The sequence below is a fragment of the Fusarium fujikuroi genome, chromosome FFUJ_chr03 (assembly GCF_900079805.1).
Source record: "Fusarium fujikuroi IMI 58289 draft genome, chromosome FFUJ_chr03".
Lineage (NCBI taxonomy): Eukaryota > Fungi > Ascomycota > Sordariomycetes > Hypocreales > Nectriaceae > Fusarium > Fusarium fujikuroi.
Genome location: NC_036624.1, coordinates 855,246 through 867,799, shown reverse-complemented (window position 1 = coordinate 867,799; position 12,554 = coordinate 855,246). Strand labels below are relative to the sequence as shown.

Below are 12,554 nucleotides of genomic sequence, written 5' to 3'. Positions count from 1 at the left end.
AACCTCGTATCAATCCCCGGACCAAGATATCGATCGATATCTTTTATGTTCTTGATCAGATGGACAACGCCCGTTCTGCAAGATGGCATAAACAGTTGGAAATTCTTAGTGGCTGTTGCTCAATCAGATAATGTACAAAATCAGGCTCTGTATCGGTAAACAGACTGATATCCGCGCACGAAAACAGCTTCTTGTACGGGTGTGTCCGTGTAAGTTGTACAGATGCCAATCGCCGGAAACTTGTCCTTGGCCTTTCGTTGGCCAAAACAACTTGCTGTCCCTCAACAAATATGGAAAGAGATATGATACTCCTCTTGAGTGTTGAGACTGCTGGCTTGCTGCGTGGCTTGTCGCGCACTTGTTTACCTCATGTCAAAGGCATTTATCTACCATATACTCCAACTACAGCAACCACTCTGTAGATAGATCATGGCAAGGATAATCATCAATGGGGAAAGTCTGCACCTACTTCGCATAAGAAATGCAAGAAATCCAACTTAAGAGGAGAAACATCTTCGTTTCCTTCCAGGTACGGTTCATTACCGGACCAGATTCAATGTCTTCAGCATCCGTCGCTACAGTATAGGATTGGAGGCTAAGTTCTTCAACCTGCGAACCATCAAGTTCTTAATCCCAAGCTGTCAAAAAAAAAGGGCTAATCCGATCTATGCCTGAGGCCTGGTCCGCGTGATCTCTGTTATGTCTCTTTGTCCTGTGTTTGTTGCTTGCGCCCGGTGTTTTCTGGGTTGTTAATATAGGTAGAGGAGGGGGCTTTCTCTTCCTCATCAACACCAACCATCCACTACCTTGGCTCTACACCTAAACATAACACTTCGGTCAAAGATATAAGTGATCACAGGCAATTTATCCACAAAAAGAAGAAGAATTGACAAAAAAACATACAACACCGGGGATTCGCTGGTCGTCACCGACCCAACTACTAATCCAGCGCTTCGCAGCTTGACTATGGGAGAGCGGACGGGATCCCGTATTTTCTACGAGCTTTGGTCGTATGTGATAGACGGAGGTGATGCGACAATACATATCGACGAACTTTCAATCGTGGAGGAACCCAATATGGAACTCTTGACTTACATTCACCAGGTGGCTAGACGGCCGATAAACATTGCCTTCTATTTCTACTAGCATTCTACAGTGTATTGAGTTCCCAGTAGTGTACCCATCCAAGACTGCTCTGATCATCGAAAACTCCGTGTCGGCCACCGAGATTCTTGCATCAGAACCATCAATCAATACCCAGCATGTTCTTCCAGCAAGGCTAATCCACCCAAAGCAAGTCAACCAGACGGCGGTTCTCAACCAGTACAGACCATCTAAAAGCAACACATTTGAAACCAGTATTAGTCGCCGCCATCATCGCATCCATCAAAGCCACCAGAGTCAGTGTGGCCGAAATCATGAGAATGCGACCCATGATCATGACTGTGGGAGTTGCTATGACTGTGACTGTAGCTAGTGCCATGGCCATGACCCGACGACCACCAATGGCTACGGCCGGCTGAAGCTGAACTCGAACCAGCGCCGTGGTGGTGATTTGTCGAGCTGGACCCTGTCTGTTCGGCGCACATATCTCTGGGATTGTAGATGCCCAAAGCATTGTCATGTTCAGAAGAGCCGTGTCGGATAGACCCTGGGCTGGCACCACGTACAGGAGTAGATTCGAAGCCTTGGCCGTCTTGGCCATGATCCACGCTGAAATCGGCTGCCTGAGGGAGAACGGCAAGGTCGACGGCCTTGCCTTTGGAACCACTCTTCCTATTAAAGGCCGGCTTGGGCGACCAGGCACAATTAAATGTCCCGACGGTTTTCCCATTCTCGAGTCTTTGGACCAGTTCGATTCCGTCCTGATCAGCCTTCTTCATCACACGCTGGTTGGCCTTGGAGCGGAAGAGATTCGCGAACTTGATCCACAGTTGTTTCCAGTTGTCCTTGCTACACATCAGACAAGGCAGGTGAAAGAGTGTTCGGAAAACCCTTCGACAGCTCCTTTTGTCTTCCTTGAATTCGCCAGTGCGTCGCCTGTCAAGCAGATCTCGGAGTACGAGTCCCACGAAGAAGGCCAAGATGCCTGCAAGAATTGCCAAAGAAATGATGCCTTCGCTGTCGGGGTTGAAGATCGGGGAGTCTTTAGCTTTGGTGGTTGTGTTTGTCGTTGTGTTTCCAGTCGAGTTTCGGGCGACTAATATTTGAGTTGGCATAGTCAAGCTGCTTCTCACTCTTGTAGATAATGAAGGGATGACGGCATTGGGGCTCAAGACCGTTATAGGGGTTGAGGATAACATGATCGCGGATATCAAGTTGATGAAATTGATGTTTGCTGAGCCTGGAGTCCAATAAGATCATATAATCATGAGAGACGGAAAGACCTGAGGATAAACGGAGAGAGAAGTTGGAGTCGAAGGAGAGGGAAGACGTAACGTACTTAAAGATGTTTACCTTTATGTTGAAAGGTTCATTCAAAAGCTTGTGAGAATATTGGATATTGCGCGCACGAAAGGTTCGTGCTTAGAAAGAGTTACTCTGAAGAACTCACTGCGTTTTGCTGGGGACAAGGCATTGACTGCATGGCCCTCCACTCATAGACTTCCTCCTTCATCTGGAGATCAGACCAATTCATACTTCTTGAGAATTCACGACACTTCAATCTTTTCAGATAAAAATCTTGAGGAAAAAGCCTCTTCGTTGTAGCCACTTACAAGGTTGAACCAAGATGTCTTCCACGACAAGTAGCAGACTCTATGGACCACACATTGGCCATAATTCTTGTATTCGCCATATTGGAAAGTAAAAGTGGCCCAAATGATGAAATTTGTCGTTCTGACTTTCATGCATCGGAGTTAAAGTATCGAATGTCTCCCTTGCCTGAAGTGTAAGTGCCGTTGTAGGATGGAGAGTTCGTTTCGAGTAAGTGATATGATAGGTACCTCAGTGAAATAACTTCCAGATAAAGATTAGCAGCAAATGGATACCCAGAGAAGAAACAACAAGACGCCTCAGGCAGATAAGACTGTAACTTTCCGCTGTCAAATACTGTATGGGCAGTAGAGTACCTAGACTACATGAATCGTACGGCGACGTTAGGGATTGCCTAACCTGTACTTACCTCATACTAGATGTCTTATTTGTAAGTCACCAGACGGACCAAAGTTTATCTTCTCTGCGTAAGCTTTAGCACAAGAAACGACGACTTGTTTAATAATCCCTCACATCTTGGACCTTGCATTGTTTAATTACCTATTCCTTGATCCAGTCTGTATGGAGAAATGGGTAAAGTCAGTGCCAGTGCCAGGGCAGTGACAGCGACAGCCTCAGTGTTAGTGTCAGCGCCGCCGCAATGGGGACTCCAGTATCATCATCGCCTTCTATATCGCCCTCCACATCTGCAACCTCCCTCCTCCGTCGCGTCGGCTCAATCAAGACCAAAAATGACATTTCTGAGCGTCTCGAGACTCTGAGGATGAGTGCGTCTCCAGTCTTTACCTCTGCATCATAACCACAACAACTCGGCTGACCTCATAATGCCCCTTCAAGGCAGTGCGAAAGCGCGCACAAGAAGTGTCTCTAATCCGTCCTCTTGGAGGAACCGATCACAGCCTTCTACGCCTGTTTCTACTGTGTTTCCTGGGCTGGGCGTGTCGCAGAGTGCGCATCGTCAAGGGCTCCCAGCTTGGGATCGGACACTCGATGCTGTGTATCACGGCACTTTTGAAAAAGGGAGCTTCGAAAATGTGCTTAAATCCTTCTATGAGAACCATGCGAGAAAGAAACCAAGTTCTGGGTATTTCCGACTGCCTGATTCTGTGCGGTACCGGATCTGTCGCTATCTACTCCCGCCCTGCGACAAGCCCCTGCGTTTGAACAAACATGCACTTAGCCGTGATGTTTGGCGCAAAGAGGACTTTGAGTCGCCTTCATCGACATTACTGCAAATATCTTCCTACTTTGAAGTATCTTTCGACTTTCGCGCGGACGTTCTCGTCACATTTGTGCAGAACACGAAACTACACGCCGTCTTGTCGCCATTCACTGGACCGAGGGTGAGTCCACTGGCGACAACATGGCTTAACAACTACGGCATGTACGCAAATAACATCGTCATCGAACTCGATATGACGCACTTGGGCTGCGGCTCTGATCCTGGCGCTGTAGCGCTGTCGCCAAACGTTGAGCAGATAGAGAAACTGCTCCAGGATTTCATCAATGCACAAATGAAGCGAAAGGAGTCGTGTCCCATGGAAAGCCTAATACTCCTCTGTCGACGATTCCACGGAAGACGGCCCCAAGCGGCCATCGTCTCGCCGCCTCGAGCCATCAGTAGCCGACCAGGTTCACGCCCGGCATCACGATCAGCATCGCGAAGCGCCAAAACACCAGAGCCGCGCAGTCCAACAGCGACAACACCCCGACGATTCAACTTCGACGAAGACGCTGGAGGCCTACGAAGTCCAACTTTACCCGATGCAATCAGTCCAACCTACCCAACTGTAGCACCTGTGGAAGAGTATTGTCCGGACTCGTACCTCCATTTCTGCAACAATATCCTGCATCTTAAGGGCCGCATCGGTTCGGTCCGCATGTGCGGTTTCAGCGAGAAGTACACAGCGCCATTCATGGGGACGTTGTTCTCGAATAACAGCAAGATCACAAAGAGATACGCATACCGTGTTGCGCCATCGACGATATGGCCCAAGTTAGCCGGTCAGAAGTCCTACATCGATACGGGCGATGGAAATCTTGCGCTCGACGACCACGAAGTCTCCGCTACCAACGACATCCCCAGTTCGTTGCGCATCTGGGAAGGCTGCGTACAGCTCCCGCCTCCTCACATAGACGCAAGCGGAGATTTGATCCTCCCTGCTATTGTGGGCGATCTGCAGAAGCTAAGGAGCACTCGTGAGAGAAGTGCGACTAGCTTATCGGAGCGGACTAGTGAGGATCTACGAAAGGAGGGCTCAAAGGGCGATACGTTGGACAAGAGGACTATTGCGTGGTTCAAGAGCAATTACGGCAAGGGGAAGCTCAAGAAGAAGAAGAGAGTCTTGAGCAGAGACGCTGCGACGACGTATTGACGTGGCATGTGGCTGGAAAATGGAGAAACAAATGATGTGTACCATATATTCAACGATGGCTATGATAGGCCGTTTAGATTCATCAGGTCATACAAGCACAACTCTTTGTGCCATCTAGAGAAACAAAAGAATTCTGACTAGACTTCGCCTTTCCATGGATAAGCATCCTCACTGCTTTTGTAGAGACTGTTAGGAGTTAGCAACAAACCCTCAATCCAAAGTATACAAGAACGATGTGTAGACTTACGATTGCAAACTTGCTTCTGGCCCGAATTCTGCTCCCGAAGAACACCAGAACCCATGGAATAAGTGTTAGAACTGAAGCAATACCACCCAACACACAACCTGCGTTTCTCAAACCGAGATTATCAAACATAATGCCGGTCAACACAGGGAAGATGCCACCAAGCACATTGCGACAGAAACTCTGTGCGGCAAGGGCTGAAGAGGCGTACATGTGATATGTATCAGCAAGGTAGTTGAACGTAGCAAGGTAGACAGAGTAAATGCCCCAATTTGCGAAACCAATACCAATAGCTTGCGTGTAGTGACTCGTGCTAATGGGGCTCAAGAACGCGACGAACAAGCCAGCGGGGAGTAAGAGGGCAGTGAGACAGGAAAAGTAGAGTCGTGCCTCAGGAGAATCAGCAGGGAAATGCTTCCTCATGAATCGCCAGAAGCGGGAAACCTCCTTCTCGTCAACGTGTCCGCTCCAGAGAGGATGCTTCATCAGGTTCTCTTGAAGAATGCCGACCACAGTTGCGATGATAGCAGATGCCATCATCGCAACATAGATGCGCATCGACATGTTGTAGTTGTCGGAGTAGAGATACGGCACGATGGAGAAGGAGAGATAGAGGACGGCCCAAGAGAAGGCAGCCCAGAGAGAAAAGGAAAAGACAACTGGTTCTGTGAACAAGAGGTAGAAGGGTCGCATGATAGAGGTAGCCATCATTTGACGAAGAGGGGGTCTTTGTTCGTCTGCCGCGACGAGCCATCGTATTCTTCGTAGTTGTGTTTGTCTGTTGTACTCTAGCATCGCTTCGTGTCCTGGCATGGCCTTGACGCTTGAAGATGACGAGCTGCAGGTATCTTCTCGAGGGTTAGTCACCCAAACTCCATAGACACCCGCATCCTCAAGCTGTTGATACCACTGATTCAACTTCTTAGCTTTGCGTGAAAGCAGGACCGAGCCTCGCGTCTCTTTGAATAAGATCAAAATGGCGACCAGCAACAGTCCATCAAGAATAACTTGATGCCAGAAAGACCACTTCCAAGCCATTGTATCATCCTCAAGATCGTTGACGAAAGCAGCAGACACTAGAGGTCCAAGACCTGTTCCGAAAAGCACAAAGCCACTGAAGAGAGCCATCGGGGTATTCCTCTCCTCCTTCTCCCAAAGATCAGCAATAACACCGCCCACGACGGAACTAAAGACGGAACCGCCGACACCAACGAAAAAGCGTGCGATCAACATACCAGCCAAGTCGGGCATGACAGAACAGACAGCTTGAGAGATGACGAACACAAAACCAGCGAGTACAAAAACAGGACGTCTACCCCAGATCTCAGAAATGGGGGCGAGTGCCATTGGTGCAATAGCGAAACCCGCGCAGAAAGTCGTGATTCCAACGAGTGTAGCTGTGTGACTTGCACCGATATCTCTAGCCATTGCTCTCGAGGGTGGGGAGTAGGTTCCAGCAGTATATGCAGTCAGCATTGTCGCGATGCACGAGAGAGCGAGGAAGATGTTTTTGCGTGCTCGCGGCAAAGTGAAGGGAGAAGCGTAAGGTCGAAGATCTGGGCATGGTGGGAGATTTTGTGTAGGATTTGAGTCTGATAAGGGTGGTGATGGTAGGGGAGTGTCGAGTGTTAGATATAGATAGGATATAGGGTCTTCACTACCAAGATTTGGCTGTGCTGATGAAGACGGGAGGGTGCTGGGCCCAATCTCGAGATCGCCCTGGTCCTGAACGGAAGCACCCGCAGTCTGGACCGTATCAGGCTCGATCATATCGATAGTTGGTGATGTTCAATATCCAGAAATCGGCAAATTATACAGCAGCGATAGTCAAACGACATCCAAATCTTTCAACAGACACAGCGGTGAGAGGGAGAAGAGCAGAATGAATGGGAGAAAAGGGCGGATTATGTTTACAATAAGAACAGGACAGGAACAACGACCGTGTTGTATCCGGAGCGTAAACCCGGGATTATCAAGGGCTGGGTGAGGGTCAAAAGGCGGGATATCAACGGGAATAATGGTGTCTTGGCGCTGTATCCGCCTGCTAGGCCCACGTTTGAGGTGTGACTCGGACACTGGGAAACGCTAACGGGGAATACATTCTCTCCGATGGGTCATGGAGGAGATGTTTGTGCGGCACGGTCAGGTTAGAGACAGGGACGTCAGCGGGAGGCCAGTGATATCTTGCGTCGATCAGTAACTGTGTGTAGGACATAGCCACTAACTGAAGAGACACAAAACTTTCACCGTTGTTACAGCGTCAGTTGAAACGAAGAGAGGATGTTGGGAAGATCAAGTTTCCTCTCTCTCTCCGCTCCTACGTATACGACCTTTCGCAAATAGCCCATCCGGGGACAATGCCGTAGTCATCCATCATAACCCGGCACCAAGGCATCGGGAACAAGACGGACGTGAACAAGGCCAAACGCTAAACCCCTAGACCAAGCCTCTTTCGCGCGCCAAGTTCCCCCCGTCACGAAACAACCTGCTCGATTTCGAGATGCCGCTTCGGCAGCCACTTCTTTAGGAAAGCCACGCTCGGATGATAACAGCCGAGAGGATATCCAATTGGACCGTGTACCCGAGGAACAAACAGTCTCGACCTTTTGAGGGGGTTCGTTCGGTAATAAAACAGAGATGGGTTTTAAACTCCTGCTATTACCGGATATCTCGTTTGCAGATCTGAGATTCCCACCCCGCACGCACACAATTTGTGAAATCTGGGCATACGTGTACGTTGAGTGGACGGGAAAAAGATCCTGCGCTGCCATTTATGCGTGGACGGTACCGAGGATCTGTAACTGATACCGTAGTATCTTTTGTGACGAGTGCTGCACCTCAGACTTCAACCCCAAGAGGAGATAGGATGAACGAGCACGTGCATGCTCATGTGACTGTATACTCCGCTATCACACCCATTACTCATTAGTCTCATGTTTAGATTGCTTAGATGATTCGAACGATGTGAAGCCACAAATGGGATCTTAGGGGACGAATGAGAGACGGATCCGAAAATAAGTGAGGATACAATCCATTACCCGAAACACGAGATCGAAGAAGCTTGTTTCTCTTCTCCCTCTTTAGGTTATCATCCCGAGATCTAGAATTCTATTACACCCTGGTCAGCCTTATCTCTAATTATCCCCTAGTCAAGATCGTCAACACTCGTCTGCTCGCTCCCCTTCTCATCAATCTTCGGTCCCAATTGTTCCGTCGCCTCCTTCAGCGCCCCGTCCCCATCAAACTCCTCATCACCTTCAGTAACCTTCTCAGGTCCTTTGAAAGAATCCTGTGCCCCGTCCTTCAATGACCCATCCTCATTTACATAATCCTTGTGATACAGCGAGAACAGAATCACAAGGTACGGCTCCCCGGTTTCCTTGTTGCGCAAGACATATCTGAGTTGATGTGAGCGTTTCGGGCCGGGCCTGTAACAAGTGTAAACGGAAAGGCATGGAATGAGTGTGACAAAATGTCCCGGTGCCGCGGAAATGTAGGATGTTGGCTTACCTGAGACCTTGACCGTCCCAGTACTTCATGATGGGGAGCTGGAAGCCAGGTAGGTTCAACGCGAGGTCTGAAAAGTTGAGATACGGATTGAAGAAGTCGAAGCCGTATGTCTGGTCATACTCAAACACCCACTTCTCTTTGGCGTCAGCTCTGAGAGCCCATTTCATTCTCGCCTTGCTGGTAAGAGGAGCGCCGACTTCCTCACGAGCTTCGAGACCATCTTCATCGCCACCCTCTTCAAACCAAAGACCACCCTTCTCTTTATCAAACTCGCCTTTGCCCACATGGATAGTGTTGAAAGAACTCAATGCAGGACCATACAAAAAGGGCTTATCAGCATAGGCATCGCCATCCAGACCAGGATCAATCCACCAGCGCACTATACTCATAGCCGTGTTGAAACCAGGCGGTAGACGATCTCGAATGGGATGATCAAAGTCATTGCCAAACTGAAGATCCGTGGCCTTGATTCCATCGCTCTCATCGTTGGAGGGCTTCTTTGGCGTGAAGCGGAATGAGATGCTGTATTGATCCTTGTTGTAAGCGTGAGGCTCGGTTGAGAAGTATGGTGAAGTCGTTGGTGAGTTGCGAGGAAGGCCTTTGTAGTCGTTGACGCGAACATTGAGCTCAATATCAGCGCGATCGCTCTTGATGGTGATGGGCTTGGCGGTGTTGACTGGGACCTCGACCTGCTGAGATTGGTCGTAATCAGGGCCAGCTGTGATTCGAAGGACGTAATTTTCCGCCATTTTTGGTTTTGTCTATCGTGTATCTTATATATCGCTTGTAAAGTGATCAAAAGTAATCGTTGTATCAAGAATGAAGGCGATTATGAATGACGTAACCAATTCCGTTGGTGAGACTGAGATCAAGCAAGCAAGCCAGTCGATGTTAATGCTGTATGTAACATGAAAGGCCCAACTGCTGAACGATGAAAATGGAATAACAATGCACGAGTCTAGTTTTATTGTCCACTTCGATAGTGGCGTTGATAATGGCCTTACAAGTATGACGTGAGGGTTTTTTCACCTCTCATACTGCGTTTTGACACTCCATTCATTGGGTCAACCACGCCAGCCTAAAAGCAGCTCCGCCATCGTATGGCATCGTTTTCTACGGAATCATCACAGCAAAATGACATGGAAATGAGGCTCAATTCTATGCTGTGTCATTGACAGTCGCCACAAGATCAAGTCAGCTGGCACTCGTCGCTGTACACAGCATGTAAGGGTCGAATTATCGGCTTTTTATCGTCTGAGGTGTTGCCAGTTTTGGTTGGGAGAATTTGATGCCTTAGTTTCTGCCTCAGGCAAATCTGGCACTTCTGCCTGTTTTCTCACCCTCCCAGTCTCACTTCTCACTCAACCCCGACAGGCCTTCCCCAATTTTGTGTCCATCGAGTCTCCTCAACACCAGACGTAAAGTCAAACTTATCATCAACGCATTCCGATATCTTGCTTTTCTATCATTTCCAACAGCCTCGCCCATTTTCGCATCATTTCTTGTCTAGCTGTCTTTATTTTGACATGCGCAATAATATTTCACTTATTCCTCTAAAAAAGCAGCAAATTGAACGACATTCATCCTCAAAAGCAACATTCAACGGAAATTGCCTGCATATGATCATTTTCTAAGCACAATATACCAACATACTCTATATACACCTGACAGATTATTAATAGCTTCGCCGCTCTCAAAAACGTCGCTCAATTCACCATGCCAGCATAAACGCTAGATCTCAAACCTATACAGATGTTGCCAATCCTACTTCACTCTACTGTCACGCATGCTTCATTTCTCGCGAGACTTATCGGAGCTCCATTTCAGATGCTGTTTGGTCCTGCGCGATGTGCGCCAGCGCATTTATCACTGCATTCATCAGCAAGAGAAGGAGGCCTCTTGGCCATGTAAGTATGAACATACTCTGCACGTCCATCTTGGATCTTGTTGCCAAGTAGAATTCTTGGTTTATCCTATCTTGTTCATGCTCGCTTGAGCGATGGCATGGACAAAACTCAAAGTCTGTCGACAGTGGAGGCAGGTCTGGCGTGGAGAGTCGAGTATCCCTGGGTGTCTCGGGGCGCCAGTCGTCTGTGAGGACGACTCGCTCAGAGTTGTGCCACTCTAGCTCCATGTGGCTGGGTTCCACGGGTGCTGTGTAGCACCAGGACCCCGCGTAAGCAAAGCCTCCGTCAGGAGCGAGATGGGACGGTTGTCGGCTACCTCGCCAGTTATCAATGGCCGCCTCAAGTGAGACACCATATGGCTCGAGCGGAGCCGTTTGATAGAGCTCATATTCTGGCTCCAGGCCAAGTGAGGACACCTGGGCCCTGGTTGAGCATTGATCTGAGTCTGGCAGCTTGAATGGGCCAGGTGTTCTGGGAATTTCATTCCGCAGCCAAGCATCCGCTTCTTTGATCCGCTCAACACGGCGAGGGATGTCAGCCAAGCGGCGAGATCTGGAGGCGGCACTACCAGCAGCGGGATCTTCTTGGGACCTGCGCTTCTTTGAATGGAGTTTCTTTTCAGTGAACCGGCTCTGGGACGACAGCAGGACACTGCTTCGTGTAAACTCTGGGGCCGAGGACGACAAGGGAGGCATGTGGGAGGAACGATGAGAAGTCATCCCATCTTTATTGAGGAAAGGGTTGATTGCCATGGCAGGTGGAAGGGGACGTTCACAAGTGTGATGGGATATATGGAGATCAAGTGAGAGGAGCAGCAATGTAGGACAGGTGTGGATGCAAGGTTGTCCTACTTGGACTTAAGGGGTCTTTGGACGCTATCAAGTGATGCAGTGAGATGGAAAGACAATTGGGAAGTTTTTTTTGATGGGTTTTTGATGGGAAGAGTGAAGTGATACGAAAGGGGGAGAATGAGAGAAAATATTCGAGGGGGGAGGAGAACTATATATGGGAGGCCCAGGGAACGGCACTCCTACTCCCCCCCGCATCATCCAATCACATTGCATTATTCACAACCTCTCACAACCTCACTCCTAGCCTATCCTACCCCCCACGCTTAAGCACATGAACTATTATCGTCTTTCTACTCCTCGCACCTCATATAAGTCGACTACGACAACGGATTGGCTCCTTCTGGATGCACGATCATCCATTGTGTCGTGTTAAAGACCGGAAGATAATAAGGCTGGGCCATTGACAACTGACTACTAGAAGCTTTGTGCGTGACTCGACTCTTTACAGAGTCATTCAGGTCACCCGATGGGATTATGATGCTCTACTATACTTGAAGTTGTTTATGTTTCCTCTTTCCCCTTCTTTCATTTGTATACCTAATAAGCAAGTCTGGTAAACCATTTCGGATTGTCAACCCCGTATCTATCACAACGCTGGTCGTATAGACTTGGGTGAATCCCAGTCGCTGTGAGTACCAATGCATTTATGGTATATGCCCTTAGCATGGGTGCGGTTGCATGTGCAACGGCGATTTGCTTCTGCAATCATCCGCATGTTTCGGGGTGTGTGCAGATGCTCGATGATATTGGCGAAGGATACTTATCTATGATGCTTCAACATGGGATCACTTGAGCAAGCTACCTGCATACGTGGGTTGTGCATCATCGGCAAGGCTGACTATGCTACGGCAGCAATTATCTATAAGGAAATGAAGAGATGCATTCCCTCCTGACTTCGTAAGCCTCGCAACGTTGCGTGTGGTATTTCATGCAACTCGGATTGCATGTGTAT

The 12,554-nt window shown here is 48.7% G+C and overlaps 5 protein-coding genes and 1 non-coding gene; 1 reads left to right on the top strand and 5 right to left on the bottom strand.

The window, feature by feature from the left end:
- Positions 1 to 896: 896 nt before the first annotated feature.
- FFUJ_scaffold04.rrna8 lies at positions 897 to 1,012 on the bottom strand. The gene has a single exon (XR_002792839.1). It is a non-coding gene; the product is annotated as a ribosomal RNA (ribosomal RNA).
- A 349-nt stretch (positions 1,013 to 1,361) lies between these two features.
- On the bottom strand, positions 1,362 to 2,303 carry FFUJ_02415 (uncharacterized protein; the record flags this gene model as incomplete). The annotated part of the gene is made up of 1 exon (XM_023574143.1): positions 1,362 to 2,303. One exon carries the CDS (start codon positions 2,301 to 2,303, stop codon positions 1,362 to 1,364), a length of 942 nt encoding a protein of 313 aa, XP_023427553.1.
- Positions 2,304 to 3,539: 1,236 nt separating this feature from the next.
- FFUJ_02414 (uncharacterized protein) lies at positions 3,540 to 5,090 on the top strand (the record flags this gene model as incomplete). The annotated part of the gene is made up of 1 exon (XM_023574142.1): positions 3,540 to 5,090. The coding sequence occupies one exon, from the start codon at positions 3,540 to 3,542 to the stop codon at positions 5,088 to 5,090; it is 1,551 nt and encodes a 516-aa protein (XP_023427552.1).
- Positions 5,091 to 5,258: 168 nt separating this feature from the next.
- FFUJ_02413 (related to multidrug resistance proteins) lies at positions 5,259 to 7,104 on the bottom strand (the record flags this gene model as incomplete). XM_023574141.1 has 2 exons in its annotated part: positions 5,259 to 5,276; positions 5,338 to 7,104. The coding sequence occupies 2 exons, from the start codon at positions 7,102 to 7,104 to the stop codon at positions 5,259 to 5,261; spliced, it is 1,785 nt and encodes a 594-aa protein (XP_023428770.1).
- A 1,375-nt stretch (positions 7,105 to 8,479) lies between these two features.
- On the bottom strand, positions 8,480 to 9,593 carry FFUJ_02412 (uncharacterized protein; the record flags this gene model as incomplete). XM_023574139.1 has 2 exons in its annotated part: positions 8,480 to 8,732; positions 8,845 to 9,593. The coding sequence occupies 2 exons, from the start codon at positions 9,591 to 9,593 to the stop codon at positions 8,480 to 8,482; spliced, it is 1,002 nt and encodes a 333-aa protein (XP_023427551.1).
- A 1,058-nt stretch (positions 9,594 to 10,651) lies between these two features.
- On the bottom strand, positions 10,652 to 11,503 carry FFUJ_14427 (uncharacterized protein; the record flags this gene model as incomplete). XM_023574138.1 has 2 exons in its annotated part: positions 10,652 to 10,713; positions 10,768 to 11,503. The coding sequence occupies 2 exons, from the start codon at positions 11,501 to 11,503 to the stop codon at positions 10,652 to 10,654; spliced, it is 798 nt and encodes a 265-aa protein (XP_023427550.1).
- Positions 11,504 to 12,554: the final 1,051 nt, after the last annotated feature.